The 16,376-nt window shown below is 43.6% G+C and overlaps 1 protein-coding gene across 2 annotated transcripts in view; it reads left to right on the top strand.

The window, feature by feature from the left end:
* ACVRL1 (activin A receptor like type 1) overlaps positions 1 to 16,376 on the top strand; it is a 71,978-nt gene that overhangs the window by 22,937 nt on the left and 32,665 nt on the right. For both annotated transcript variants that reach the window (XM_083169014.1, XM_083169016.1), the window contains exons 2-6: positions 835 to 937; positions 2,272 to 2,511; positions 4,292 to 4,485; positions 6,482 to 6,581; positions 14,012 to 14,158. In XM_083169014.1, coding sequence (XP_083025140.1) covers positions 883 to 937; positions 2,272 to 2,511; positions 4,292 to 4,485; positions 6,482 to 6,581; positions 14,012 to 14,158 — 736 coding nt within the window. In that variant the 5' untranslated portion in view covers positions 835 to 882. The remainder of the gene's footprint in view (positions 1 to 834; positions 938 to 2,271; positions 2,512 to 4,291; positions 4,486 to 6,481; positions 6,582 to 14,011; positions 14,159 to 16,376) is intronic.

Below are 16,376 nucleotides of genomic sequence, written 5' to 3' on the forward strand. Positions count from 1 at the left end.
GGTATCAAATGGTCATCTACAAATTTATATATCCAAGTTGCTAGATATTGATACAGTAAATTACACAGGGTTGCCTACCTGACCCTCTCCTTCAGGGAGAAAATGCTCTGTTCCTGGACTTCCCTGGTAATGTATGATTGCCATCACCTGTGGTGAAACACCTTTCTTATCAATTAACTAGCTCACCACAGGTGATGGCAACCATAGATTACCAGGGAAGTCCAGGAACAGAGCATTTTCTCCCTGAAGGAGAGGGTCAGGTAGGCAATGCTGAAATTACATAGTTTATATGTAATTTTTAAACTGCAATTTAAAAGTATCTCCTATAACTTGGCTTTCTAGTGAGCATTTCCTACACGTCCATTATTAATAAGGAGTGCTGACAGTTACTGCACACCTGCTGTGTGTTTTGTGCCTTGTCTAGTGGACCAAACCCAGAACGAGTGGGATAAGAGCTGTGGGGAGCCAGAAAACAAGGCAGCAGACAACAGTTGTTTTTGCAGCAGGGAACAGAAGGTACACTTATGAAACAGTATTTTTTAATGACTTCCTTTCTGAAGAAAAACACAAATTTAAATTTTCATTAAGGGTGCAATTAAACAAATAAGTGTCTCTATGTGAATCCAATGGTTTGCAAAATGATTAAATCGAGGAAAAGTTGGCAGGGTTTGCTGCACATGATGAAATTCTTCATTTTTGAGTACAGCAATCAAGCGCCTCATCTTTGTGCAAATTGTCAAAATGAGTTATTCTGTTTACTCTGCGAGAATGAATATTAACAGCGGAAAAGTGCTTGTGTGTTATTATAATGGTATTTGTTTTCTTTCCACACAGGAGAACTCTTGACCACGGATGAACTAATTAAAACTGTTCCTAAAGAAGATGCTGCAAAAAAACATATGGCTACTTTCCCTGGCGATCGTTACATCTGTAACTAGTAAGTGCCTTATACATCAAGATAGAAAATGTTTTTGCATCTTTATTCACTGTATATCATACATGTCTACTTCCTGGAATGGACTTCCCGCTCACACCCTCAGCCGCCCACTTACAGGACACAGTGGGTGGACCCAATGACACTAATACCCGCTCCCCACTATACAATGCCTTGTTACTGATGCTGTACAGTGGCAGATTAAGTCACAATGAGGCAATTGTGCAGCCACGCCACCAATTAGCTCACCTTCCCACCAGCCACACCCCCACAGGAGGGGAAGCAAAAGTCGGTAAGTATGCCTTCTATAGTAATAGCTTTTTTTGAAGAAAAAATATTCTATAGATTGTATGACCCTTTGTTTAAAACATAATATTCTGCATATATTACAATATTTGGTTTGCTTCTAAACTGAAATCAGTCCTCGTCATCACTTTCAGTACGCAATCCTCATGCAACATATCCAAATTGATCTCTGCCTACACTCACCTCAAAATAAGCCCATATCACCAAATACAACCCGTGGAGGAGACATTCAGTGATATAGGGGCGCCACAATTAAATTATATCTCCCCCCCCCCCCCAAACAAAAAGGTTGTGGCACCCTTGTAGGAGCCCCAGTGAATTGCTTTGTCCAGGGCCTACAATACTGTTATGCTGACCCTGGGAACACTTCTCCTTGGTGATCAGCTGCCACCCAGCAATTGTCACTAGCTGCAAGTAGAGATGTAGCTGACATGCCCAAGACCCTGAATTACATGTGGATGCTCAGAGATGTGGTGCTAGTGAGAGGGTTCGGGCACCGGCGGGGTGGCAGGTGTTCGTCAGTAAATATTCACTGCCTAGCGAACAGCTCTGAAACAGGCCCAATCTCCTTGTTGCTTCCCTAAGCACAAGGGGTTGATGGTGCAAAATGCCTTCCGTACATTATGTTGCTGTGCACGAACAGCTGGAAAATGCAGTTTGTGGTAACAGAACTGCAAATATAATTGCTTCTAGCTCCGCATAAGACCCTTTATAATGTAAGTTCTCAGCAGCAGGGCCCTCGTCCCTCATATGCCATTCCTTCTCTTACTTCAACCATCTTCTTCCCCATCTCCCTTGGAGAGCAGCAAATCCCTTGATTTCCTACCACACTAATACGTATGTGTGTCGTAGGCTGATGCCGAAATGTTTATATTACCTGTACTTGTCCCATTCTGTCTTGAAGTCTCTGTGTTCTTGTATTCGCTTTTTTGTTTATGTACTCTGTAACTGGGCGCTGCGGGTTCCTTGTGGAGCTGTTACATTACTATTCTTTAAATCCTGACTTGTTTTTGTTTTTCAATTTGATTTAGCTAAAGATGTGTCCTATTATAACTGTACCTGTGAAGGTGAAAGCTGCCTAGGAAAGACCTGCATTGGAAAAGCATGTTTTGTGACAGAGGAGCTACTGTTTGACTCTAGAGATATCCACAGAGTCCGAGGCTGCTTTAATTACCATGTCATTGAGCAGTGCAGCGGCAAGACAGAAATCACACGAGTGGAGTGCTGCTATGCAAATTACTGCAATGAGAATGTTACCATCTTCATTTTAGGTATAGTAACATTACTACCTTTCTGCTAATGACAATTCAACCTTCTTGATGATATGTGAACTTGGGGCAGTTGTTGGATCGATACTGTGAGACACACAAAAGCACAAACAGCAGCATCTATTGGCCTTCCCTTGTGTATATTTGCGATACGGTCACTTTTAGCATCCGTGCGACTGTAATTCAGATTGGTACCATCGGTTGCACCATCAAAACTTGCACAAGCCCTGTGACAGGTGCAGCTTCTCTGTCTGATCACAGCCTCTGATACTTTACTTGTGTGTCTGTAAACACAGCCAGCTGTATTGTCATGAGCGCAATACTCCCATAATATGCCTGGTGACCTGACCATTCTGCATACAGTAATAGTCTCCTCCCACTTACCGCCTGGGGATGCTCATCATGTCTCCGCCCCCTTTCTGTGTACACTCTACAGTGTAATGCATGCAATGTAGGGGTTTTCAGAAATTATTGCACATGCACCGTTGTTAACTCCATGAACATGGACATTGCTGGTTTTTTACCTGGGAGCTGTTGGAGGGTATGTTATTATCTATTTATGTAAGCAAGCTAGTGGCAGTTGCTGATATCCTGACAGGCAACCCTTTACTATCAGCGTACCAGATAAATACGCACGCACACACGCACACACACACACACACACATGTGCGCCATCACGCTCTTCCACATGCCATCACACTACTACATATGTCCCTTATGGCCTACATGCCAGATATCATCATTTACCAACCAAGGTCTCTTCTGGACACTCCTCCCAAGGCCCCTTTTGTACCACCCCTCTCCTTCTCATGCCCCTCATATGCCATTAAATCAAATAAGAAAAAGCAACATGTAAGAATGAACATAACAGGTACCCACAATGTCTTGTTCCCAGACTGTGTTGTGCGCAGTTAAGCTGGTACACACTGGGCAATTCCTGCAGCCACCAGTATAGCTAACTATATTGGCGGTGCTACTAGTGAATTAAAAATTATCGTTCACAATATCAGTTAGTAATGTCACCATCCCCCACTTCGTACATGAAGTCACTGACAATATTGTCAGATTAAGCTGCAAGTACAGATGGGGCCGCGTGCATCATTAACAATATTGAACGTTCACACTGGACACACAATATCGCTAACAATATGCACACAATATCGTTAACAATATCATCCATATCTTTAACGATAAATTGCAGAGTGTGTTTGCAACTTTACAGGCCTGGCCATTGGAGGAAAAGGCAAAGATGAAGGAGAATAAGGGAAGCAGGGGTTTGGGCTTACATGCTGCTTACACTGTGCTTCCTTTCTCTACCGGGCAGCATGTAATGCCCTGTACCCACTACATGATATGCGGCACCTCCAATATCGTTAACGATATCGGCGGTGCTGCAAAACGAAGTGTACTGTACACGATGTGTACTGTAAACACTAACATGTCGTTACTGATAATATCGTCAGATTGGACTGAATGCTCAGATTATAGGGGTTATCATTATCACTCCGCAGGAGCGTGCATAGTTAATGATATAGTGTGTACGATATCGTTACCGATAAATATCGTTACCGATAAATATCGTTACTGAAAATCATAAAGTGTGTACCTACCTTAAGTCTTCCTGCACAGCTAATCCAAAGCTGCCTTTTTTCTCTTCAATATTACCTACAACCAACACCATTTTGGGGGTTTTTCATTAACATTTGTGTAGAACCAAAATGTGCTTGTTTTTTTATTGCATATGTAAATTATCTAAGTTCATATCTTGTTTAATTTTCCTCAGAAAAACCGGTAGAGACAAAACTTGTACTGGTGATTGTCCTCCCAATAGTTCTCTTCCTGATCCTCCTAATGGTCACCACATTCCTGTTCTGGAAATTGAAGGAAAGCAGCCGGAAAAAATCCTTGGCTAGACTAATTGATTTTGGAAATATAGACATTGTTAATGCATCAACTGTTGGTGACAGCACTTTAGGGGTGAGTCATCTGAGAGATGGTAAAGATAATGCTATGTAAAAGTTTGTTATCTAAGTGCACTTTTAATTAGTCTTAAGGCAGAATGTCACAGTATGTTGCTCCAAGTGCAAATATCTTTGTTTGGCTTTCTAGAAAACTTCCATTTAATATTTATCTGAATGTCTATATACATATTTGTTTTTTGTTTTGTTTTTTTTAATAAAAGTCAAGCAAGCATAGATATCAAATTGCACACACCTAAATATGAGGATAAATTATCGCTGTTATAAGAGCCATGTTATTAAATAGGTAAAACATTTTTTTTCTATGTAAATTGTGATACAGTGATATAATGACTATGAGCCACACTCATTGTACTAATGGGCATCACCATAATACATTTCAGAATGTGCTCAACACAAACGGATCATTTACGTTACCCTCTTCCATCAAGCCTGGTGGGAGTAAGGTAGACCTTTTAAAGAATCTATCCTTGCATCCGATGAAATTTATCAGACAATGTGGCTTCCAATTTTAAGTAATAATTCCCAATCAGAACCCCCACCCTGTATAGCAAACCACAACAAGTGATCCACAGTTAACCTAAAATACGAGGGATGTGTAAAAAGTTTCCAGATGTGTGGTGCATAAGTAGAGTAGACATAATCGGACTGGTTGGGAACTGTGATTTCTGACTAAAGCTGTTGTGAAATGTCAGGGCACATAACTGTAATTAATCAGCACAATGCACTGAAGTCGTCAGCATATTCGCTTCCTTCACAAACTCATTACGGAGCGCCACAGGGGCCACGTGAGAGCCACTCTTGTAACAGCAAGTTTTAAATGACTGCAATCTGCTTATGGAGAGGAAGTGCCATCACAAACCACTATGTTTGAGTAGTTTGTAGAATTTTGGTGAAGGATACAGACCCTGGAACACAAGGAGTGTTGTAGCTGACCTGTGTTCCTCATCACTGAGGACAACATTGCTGCCATGAAGGCTATAGTTGAGGTGGATTCCAGGGTGATCATGGACCAGTTAGAAAAGAACATAGGCATCTAATAAGGATACATCTGCTATGTAATCCAGAAAAAACTTGTCCAAAACAAAGTTCTTTAAGCTGGGTGCCCCATCAGCTGACTCAAAAGCAGGATGGGTGACTTCATGCTGCAACACGCTGGACAAACTTCGTCAGTGCTGATGAATCCTGGATCTATAGTTTCGACTCCCAAGAAAAAACAACAGTTGGCCCTGTGGACCCCAGTTGGAGGTCACCACCATAGAAGTTCCAACATCAGCGTAGCGTGGCTAAGCAGATGGTGGCTGTTTTACATGGTGGTCATGTAGCTACCGCTCCACTTGTGAATTAGAGCACCATCACTGGTGACTCATACACCAACCAATGTCTGCCACAAATGCTGGAAGCTAATTTCAGTTGTCATCCAAGAACTCACGGTGCCCTTCTCCATCATGAAAATGCACTTGCCCACAGGTCCATGAATGCAGTGAATTATCTGGCCCATGAACTCATCCAGGAGCTTAACCATCCACTGTGCAATCTAGACATGGGGCCCAATTCAGATTCATTCAAAAATCATTCAATGGTTAGTGATCTTCCCCCTGTATGCGCAATAGCATCTGCAGATGTGCACAGGGATGTGTGAGTGTATATGTGTGTGTGGGGGGGGGGGGGATTCGCCGGGGTGGAGGGGTGGTAGAATTTAGGAACCTTTGGAATGCCCTTCCACTCTGCATTAGACTTTCCTCCATCCTCTTAGCCTTAAAACATGCCTTTAATACAAATTTTTCATTCTAGCTTATCACTCACCTCATCCTCTTTTACCATTTGTCCACCTATATTTGCTATAGTCTGTGAGATAGGATCAACAGGGAACCTTCATATTCTCTACTTTATTATTGCTTCTAGAATTTGAATACTCATAATAGCCAGCTGCTATCATTTAGTATGGTAAAAAACAAAAAAAAAACAGAATTTCTTATTTGCCTTTTTGTCAGGATCTTCTAGATGACAATTGTACGACTGGCAGTGGATCTGGGCTCCCATTTCTTGTGCAGAGAACTGTGGCTCGTCAAGTTACACTGTTGAAATGTGTAGGTAAGAAATAAAGAAATTACTCTTAGAATGTATATGGTAACAATAGCCTAAAATAGATCACAATTAAATATGTTCCTGCAATAAAGAAGCAATATATATATCTCAATATAGGGCCTAGAATGGATGCTAATTAGAGAATTCGCAAACTGGTCAATTATCGAACGGTTGCGCAGCGCTCACATTACACATATGCGGCCGCCGTTTGCGAATAAATATCAGTACGCATAGCATGCGCAGAGTCACAGGTTGAGTGACCGGAAGTCAGCATTTAAGGGCGGAAACATGGCGTTTCCTTCGTTTGTTTATGAAAATGCAGGCATGCTCAGGTTTTTTTCGGGTAAGCCTCTGACGCCAGCGATCTAGCCTGATTCTTTAGCAGATTACATTATCAGCCCTATTGTCTTTTAAATACTTAAAAGTAGAAAAACTGTATAACTTGTTGCGGAAATAGCAACACAACTATAATACCAAGGATTTATAGCTGACCATGTGGCCAGTTGATCATCATCATCAGTTGTCATGATGATGGGCTTGTTTTTATGTGGGGGTCTCTGGCTGTGGTCCCATCCTCAACACTGTAAATCTGCTTGACCACAGTTGTAGGGAAATGTACCAAGGGTGAGATTTAATGGGATGCAATATTTAGTAAGGTTCCGAAATCGCACATAATCACAATTTTTTGGGAAGGATTTTTTCTATTCAATGAGATGCGAATTTGCAGCAAAAAAATGTAATATGGTGCAAATGCACGAATTCGAGGACATGTGCGATTTTGTGTAAGAAAAAACGAAAAAAAAAAAAAAAATACGGTGTTGGGTCCCCCTCCTGGGCATAACCAGCTCATTGAGCCGGACCTGGTTCCAAAAATACGGTGGACAAAAAGCGTAGAGGTCCCCTGTATTTCTTGAAACCAGACCCAGACTCTTATTATTTATTTTATTTTATTAACAGTTTCTTATATAGCGCATACATATTTTGCATTGCCTTACAGAATATATCTGGACAGTGGACATCAGGCTGATATGTGTAAAATGTGAGAGAAAAAAAAACATTGATTTTTACAACTGAACTACAAGTCCCAGCAGGCCTCCTCTGTATGCTGGGACTTGGTGAACCACAAGTCCCAGCATGCGGAGCATTAATCGTCCCCCTTGGACTTGTAGTCCACCTGTAAAAATGTAGAAATAAAACAGAGACAGAGAACAATAAAAGTTTATGATACATACACTAATTTTACATCATTATACTTACAAATCCAGGCTCCAGCGATGTCTCTGTCATCTCCTGCAGCAGCTCACCCTGCACTGACTGCGGGGCGAGTCGACTGCCTACTGTCTCTGCTGTCAGAATCGCGCTGTCAGAGTGCTACAGAAGTACTTAGCCCTGATTGGTTGTAGGCGTCTCCATGGAGACACCAACAGCAAATCAAGGCTGAGTGCTTCTAAAGCACAGTGACAGCGCGATTCTCCGCTGTGATTACAGTGGAGGCAGCCGGCTCACCCCAAGTCTTCTACAGAGATAAAATGGTATATTCATTTAGAGTAGAATAAATTCGGACAGTCATTTGTCAGGGATTCAGTATTGAATCCGGGCGGTCGGGATCCCGGTGTTCAGAATCCCGACAGCCGAAATGCCGACAAGGGGGGGACGTGGATCGCCCCCCCTTGCGGGCTCGCTGCGCTTGCCACGCAGCGGGCCCGGTGCCTCGCTACGCTCGGCACACTAATTTATTCTCCCTCCAGGGGTGTCGTGGACACCCACGGAGGGAGAATGTGTCGGCATTTCGGCGGTCAGGATTCTGGCGTCGGGATTCTGAACGCCGGGATCCCGACCGCCGGGATTGTAACTGCATCCCTTTGTCAGAATGGATCCGACAATACCTATTCAATGTGGCCAAATCCGATTGTCGGATTTGGGCCAAACCTAACTGTTGGATTTGGCTGCTGCTGCTCACCCGACCCAGCACCGGGACCGGGTGAGCGACGGGAGGAGGGCAACGACACCAACAGCAAATCAAGGCTGAGTGCTTCTAAAGCACAGTGACAGCGCGATTCTCCGCTGTGATTACAGTGGAGGCAGCCGGCTCACCCCAAGTCTTCTACAGAGATAAAATGGTATATTCATTTAGAGTAGAATAAATTCGGACAGTCATTTGTCAGGGATTCAGTATTGAATCCCGGCGGTCGGGATCCCGGTGTTCAGAATCCCGACAGCCGAAATGCCGACAAGGGGGGGACGTGGATCGCCCCCCCTTGCGGGCTCGCTGCGCTTGCCACGCAGCGGGACCGGTGCCTCGCTACGCTCGGCACACTAATTTATTCTCCCTCCAGGGGTGTCGTGGACACCCACGGAGGGAGAATGTGTCGGCATTTCGGCGGTCAGGATTCTGGCGTCGGGATTCTGAACGCCGGGATCCCGACCGCCGGGATTGTAACTGCATCCCTTTGTCAGAATGGATCCGACAATACCTATTCAATGTGGCCAAATCCGATTGTCGGATTTGGGCCAAACCTAACTGTTGGATTTGGCTGCTGCTGCTCACCCGACCCAGCACCGGGACCGGGTGAGCGACGGGAGGAGGGCAACGGCGCCGTCCTCCCTTCCTCATCTCCCCAATCCAACTTTTTTTTAAGTCAGATTGAGATTGTCAGAAACGGGCCAAAATGTGTCGAATTTGGCCCCATTTCCGACAGAAGCACTCGGATTGGCGGCTATTCTGACCTATTCAATCTTTTTGCTAGTCGAATCGTGGATTCGACTAAAAAAAGTCGTAAACTGAATTTTTTTGAACAAACAGCAGTTTCCAGCTTTAGGGCCAGATGTACTAAGCTTGAAAAGTGATAAAACAGAGAGTGATAAACAGCCAGCCAATCAGCTTCTACATGTGATCTCACAGACTGTGTTTGAAAAATGTCAGGTAGTAGCTGATTGGCTGGTTGTTTATCACTCTCCATTTTATCACTTCTCAAGCTTAGTACATCTCACCCTTAATTACATATACCCCAAAGTGTATACATTGGCCAAAGTAACTAATTAGCTTCTAACTGACATTTATTTTACACTAGATCATTTAATGAAACACAGAATGATCTCTCAATGAAAGACAGAATGATCTCTCAATCTATCCTGTATTAAATTGCACCCAGAGCTTGCTTCCAAATCATTCCAGTACAATCCAGTTCAAGCCCAATTCCAGTCTACTGAAAGCACTTCTAATGTGACTACCTGTGTGTTCCAGAATTATTGTCAGGTCCTGGCTGTCATACTAGTGCCTCTGCTTGTCAGCAGCCAAACCTCCTGTGAGTATTACCTACCCACATTAAGGTTTCAGAGTCCCTATCATAATCCATGAGCAGGAGTTATAAAAGGTCTCCCAGCTTCCAATCTAACCCCTCTAACCTTGCACCTGCAATTGATTCTGGATTCACAAGCAAAGCCAAACGAGACACTCTCTTTGAAATTTTACTGATAACTAACCAGTTATAAACGCACCTAAATAATGCAAATCATTCTATCGTTCTCTATGCATAGTCTGAGAAAGACACTGAGGAAGCTCTTTGATCTTCACCAATCACTGGTAGAATAATCAATAGTACCTATATATTGCAAGCTTGCTGCACTATATAAGAAACTGTAAATTAATAAATAGAATAGTACCAAAATGTGGTTAGTGCCGTCAAGATGGGGGGGGGGGGGGAGTGGGTACTTTTTGCCGGGGCCCGGGACTGTTGGAGGATCCCACAGCCTCTCTCCCCAGCACAGCAAACAATGTTCAGTGCCGTGTGCTTAGCTGAGGAGAGAGGCATGGGCAGCAGCAGCCTATCATCTCATTTCTGCCCGATGGCCACGCCCCCTCCATTTAAGCGGGAACCAGCCGACCTGAGGGAATGCGGTACACTAATTAGGGGTCCCCATGCTCAGGTGTTGACATTAACACCAAAAAAACATGAAAAACTAATGTTGACCTTTTTGATTTTCCAGTGTTGATCTTGTGCACATCGGTCTTTTGTGGTCCACCTGATATACTTGAGCATTACTGTAGCTATTCAGCAAGGACTATACCCAACTTCCAAGCTTTTTTTTCATTAATAGTGAAATATCCTCCCCTCCTCCAGTCACTTTCATCTTCACACACTAATTTACCTATGAAAATGCAAACAGGAGAAAACTAGGTTCTTTACATCAAAGATGGGGAAGAAATGTCAATGATGCTGCCTGTTTATTAACAGGCAGCATCATTCTTGCAGTTATTTTTAAGTCATATATCCTTTCATTCCTAAGAGCAAGAATGTTCTGTCAGCCAGTAAAATATTTACTTTGCAAGAATAATAGGAAACAAAAAAGCTTTCTCCGTTCCCTTGATCTCCTGAGAGAAGGCATGCAATATGGTATGATATTGTTATCAGAAAAATGTGGCTGTGCATTTAACCACTCCTATAAAACAGATCGCATTTATTAACAGAAAACACACAATTTCAAAAACTATAACAGTAATGGATGTAGTTATCAAAGCTCGTCCGGAGAGATAAAACTGTAACAATTAAATACCTGCCAATCGGCTTCTGCCTACATTTTACAGACAGTAGGGCAGATGTATTAAGCCTAAAGCTGGGTACACATATGTACAATTTCATTTTTCTTGCGACCGTTCGATCGACCGAATACACGTTCGGCCGTCCGAAACATACGACCGATCTGCGCGTACACATATGTACAATTTTACTTGCGACGTCCGATGTACTCCCGTCCAAACAATCGCAAGAAAAAGATTGTACCACCGTACACACTCTCCTGTTCTGGCTATTCGCACGATAAAAATGAACACAACATTATCATAATGGGCTGGATTAAAAGAGCATACCAAAACGAGGCGTGATCACAGAACAAAGAATCGTTCGTGTAGTACAGTGAATAGAGCCGTCTTAATAAATGTTAAGTGTTTATGCAGAACAATGAACATCACATATCTATCTATCTATCTATCTATCTATCTATCTATCTTCTATAACTATATCTGTCAGGAATGCACACACAATGATTATTTATTTCAAAAGGAATGCACACACAACGAATATTCTTTAACAGCATGGCGCGGAAAGTACGGGGGAGAAGACTTCCTGTTGTTTACATGCTGCGCTGATGGAGGGATGACGCAGCTAGTCAACACCCACATGGGCGTGCTGCTTTTGGGAGGAATGATCGCAGGAACGGGCTGCATATCGATCGAACGTGCGTACACATGTCACTTTTCTTTCGATGTGGAGCCGTCCTGTCGGAAGAATATTAAGCAGCAAAGAACCTTCGACCGACTCGACCGTGGACGGCCAAGAGCGTTTTTGGCCATTTATCGATCGCAACGAAGGGATCGGGACTGCGTACACATATATACAATCGAACGGCCGTTCGTCCGCAGAATGGAAGAACGGCCCGACGATTGTACATATGTGTACCCAGCTTAACAAGAGATAAATGCAGGAGTGATAAGGAGAGATAAATGTCCAGCCAATCACCTCCTAACTGACTTATTTCAAACAAAGCCTGTAACATTGCAGTTGGCAGGTGATTGGCTGGACATTTATCTCTCTTTATCACCCTTGCATTTATCTCTTGTTAAGGCTTAATACATCTGCCCCTGTGTTTCAAAAATTATGGTTAAGAGCTAATTGGTTGGTACTTAGGAAATAATTCAGCATGGATCACTAATCAGAGAATTTGCAGTGTAGTATTAGCAGAAAGTCGCTACCCAGGCAGAAAGAAAAAACATCCCTAACAATATTTTTGGAGTTCCAAAACTGGACATCTAACAGTATTTTCCATCTGCACCAGTCTAGGGCTTCCACTAATCTGCTCAAGAATCAGGCTGGAAGTGGTCATCGCTGACAACATTGACCCACCCAAATTGCCTGGGCACGTCTGCGTTTTTACAAACACGCCATGTTTCTTCCCCTAAACGCCAGCTTCCTGTCGGGTTGAACTGCAGCTGCTCTTCATTATCTATGCGTACCGATGTTTTCCCACTATTTGGGCCCATGCATACATGATATGCATGTGCAGTCATTTGATAATCGCTCAATTTGCACATTCTTTGATTAGCGATCCATCCTGAATTAGGCCTTAGGGGTCCAATATATCATCTTGTTGGAAAGATGTCAGGTTCCGACTAATTTAGGTCGGAAAGGGCTTTGACCTATTCAATATGGGCTGTTTTGTTTTTCCGATAAGTCGTGAATTCCTGACTTGTCGGAAAATGTGGATCGTCGGGATAGCCACGGAAACATGTGCTTTTGTCAGAAACTTTGCCAAATCCAACAGCTTTTGGCCCATTTCTGAAAATCTCAATCCGTCTCAAAAAGTCAGATTCAGGAGATCAGCCAAGGGAGCGGAGTGAGGGAGGGAGAGAGAGTGCTTACCGACAGTTGCAGCTGGAGCCACGGTCGGTGGAAGACACTCTCCTCTCTAACGGACGTCCCACCGGCCAGGCTCCTCTTTCCCGGCAGCGCTCCCCAGCAGGCAGGAGACTAAATGCCCTGTGATCTCACACACAGGGAGCTGCTGACAACAGAAGCAGGAAGGGATACCGGGAACGGCCACATCCAACAGTCAGATTTGGACACTCTTTGAATAGAGCTTGCCGGATACATTCCGACAAATGCATGTCTGAATGGATCCGGCTCTAATTCAATATACCCCTTAATCTATGACAATTTATCTCTCTCCCAGAACAAAAAGTTTAGATCACATAATCGGTAAAGACTACTTTGGTACTCTGTGGACTCAATATACTATAAAAGTAGTAATAACAAGTTTCCCTTTGGTCACTGCCACCTTTTGGTTCGATGCTGTTTAAAAAATATACAGAGATCTTTATCTGCACCTTATTCCCATGTGCATGAAGATAGGTTTGTAGAAATTCCATGACAACAGTCTTTAGTTCAATGAAAATTTGTTTTATCTGTCACCATGTGATACTTTGTACCTTTGTCCCACGGCGGGAATCCCGACCCTGGCCATCAGAGTTAGGTGGTATGCTAATATCATAACTTGGGGCCAATCAGGACCACATAACAGAGAGAAAGACCCCTTGTAATGAATGACACTGCAGCTGAGTAGCTGCACATACAGAGACAGACCCCTTGCAATGGCTGATTAATGCAAGTGCACCACCACCACCGAGGGACCCTCCCAGAAAAAAATGGAAATCGGGACAGTTGCGAGGTATGAGCAACGTGGTGATGGGATCTTTGTAATACTGTCAATCTGTAAGCAGTAACATTTGACAGTAAAATGATTTTGTGCTGTAGGAAAAGCTACACAACTAAGTTGAAACAAATATTTTTGCTATTTAATGAGCCTGTGAAATTATTGTCTGTTGGCTATTTTGAAATCAGAAACAAATGCCTGAATGTACCACATTGTTTGTTTATTCTTAGGTAAAGGGCGATACGGGGAAGTATGGAGAGGAACGTGGCAGGGGGAAAATGTGGCTGTTAAGATTTTTTCTTCGCGAGATGAACAGTCTTGGTTTAGAGAAACTGAAATTTACAACACTGTTTTGCTGCGTCATGAAAATATTTTGGGTAAGGAATACAGGTAGTTGAATTTTGTTGTATCTTGTATTGCATCTTGCCTGTATTACATAATCCTGGAACATTTTATGCAACCTCCTTGTCTATAGCTGGCCATACACTACGATGACTTCTCCCCTTGTAGAAGTCGCCGGTGCCCCCTCCTTGAGCTGACTGGGACCTTCCTTGACGGCAGGACCACATGTGATATATACCTTGCGGTCCTTTCCCATGCAATATATCGCATGCAAGCCCAGCCTGCCTGGCTTGGAAGCAATCGAAGAGATTGCTTGTGCAGGCGGTACAACTTGCAGGCTCTGGTTCAGATGCAATTTGCGCTCTTTTCCTGCGATTGATCGCCGCAATCGCAGGAAAAGAGCCTAAATTGCTTGTTGATTCCCTAGTGTAGGGGGGGGGCATAAGATTCCCACTAATGAAATACTTTGTATCTGCCCCTCACCTGCAGTAGCTGTGTCCTACAAAGCAGTAATAATAAAATTAACCTTATTATCTATACCCACTGAATCTCCGGAATCTCCGAACGTACCTAAACTAGAAAATGCAGTCACATCCAATTCTGTTTTCGTGAAAATGGTATATGTTTTCAATGGTATGCGCTGAAAATTCATACCGGAAAGTATGTGTATTAGAAATGTGTGTCGATATTTTAGTTTTGGATTTGTATTAATGTTTTGATCATGGGTTTTGGCTTTGGATCTAAAAAAATCTTTTTATATATAAAAACAGCTGAAATCATATCAATTTTTTTTTCTGTTCCTTCGGTAATATTCCATTCATTTCCAGTCAATTCTGACCACCTCATAGCTCACAATATTGTTCACAACATAGGAGGGTCCCAGCGATCATAAATGCCTCCAATGTTGTCTGTGAGGATGGTGTTGGACTGAGTGCTTCTGTGTACACAGCGTTCTCTCTGTGCCTGGCATGCCTGACTTGCATAGAAGCAGCAGCCTCTGGCTTGATGCAGCAGCATGGATTTATTGGCTAATAGACATGAGAGATGGCTTTCTCAGCCAGTAAGTGGTCAGCCCATAGGACTTTCGATCCTGGTGTCCAAATCCAATACCCATGACACCTGGCAGCAGGAGGATGATGTATTGCATCATATTGGTATAAAAGGTATGTGGGCAGATCCGAGCCCTGTCTTGGATCCCCTCTGATCCTGGAAGTTTTAGTGGGCTTAGTTCTGGCTTGGTAAGATCGTGCCAGAGAGGCCACCCCACCGTCCCGCCGAATACAAATGATTTCTCCTGCCTTTGCAAATAAAACTCAATCTCAACCCGCCCCCCCTGCAGACATCAGCCCGCCTGCATACGCATGGCCCATACAATGAACCAGCGCCGCCACCACCCTGTCCCTCCTTTCCCACTGCGGATAATCCGCCATGGCCATTCACAGTCAGGGCTTGCACATGCGCAGAAATGCACATGCGCAAACCCCGACCATTGGGGCAGGGACTGAATTCGCATCGCTGCAAGTGATCCAGAATCGGCCCCAAGAGTCCACTCATCTCTACTGGCATACAAAGAGCTGCAGTTAGATTTGGGTCCCAAAAGTGTGTTGAAATTGTGCTGGGCAGCGACTAGGAGGCCAATTCTGACTCACGAAATGTACCGTCTAATGCTGAGTGCTAGTTTTAATGGTGCGCCTACATCAAGCAGTATTTCAGCTTTTAAATGCTCACAGTGGGTGTCTCAGTCTTTCCACATAGAGACCTGGATATACCCCAGGCCTGGGCTTTTGCTGGTATTGGCATTAAGTCACATACGTATGACTCTGCAGCAGGCCTATCTTTAGAGGAAGCATTTTAAAGGTCTACAGTGTCTAGGTAGACAGTCAATAGGTTGACACCAAAAGGTCGACCCAGCCAAAAAAGGTAGATATGCACGAGGTCAACATTGACAAAAGGTTGACATTGTAAAAAGGTTGACTCAGGCTAGAGCCATCCACCAAATAGAGTGCTGACAGCCATTCACTGTATGGAAGCAGGTGGAGTGATGGCATGGGACCACAGAAGGAGCATGTTATGATTTGTTTACAATGGGTGGAGGGACCCTAAATGCATTGCTTTGCCTAGGGCCTACAATGCTGTTAATATGGCTCTGCAGTGTCCAACTCCAAATCAGGGCTTTAGTATGGGAGATTCCAAACCATACTATTTCAGACACAGCATTTAAGTGCTCCATCACTAGTACTGCTCTAGCCTCAT

Source organism: Crinia signifera, chromosome 2 (assembly GCF_055691185.1).
Source record: "Crinia signifera chromosome 2, ASM5569118v1, whole genome shotgun sequence".
Taxonomy (NCBI): Eukaryota; Metazoa; Chordata; class Amphibia; order Anura; family Myobatrachidae; genus Crinia; species Crinia signifera.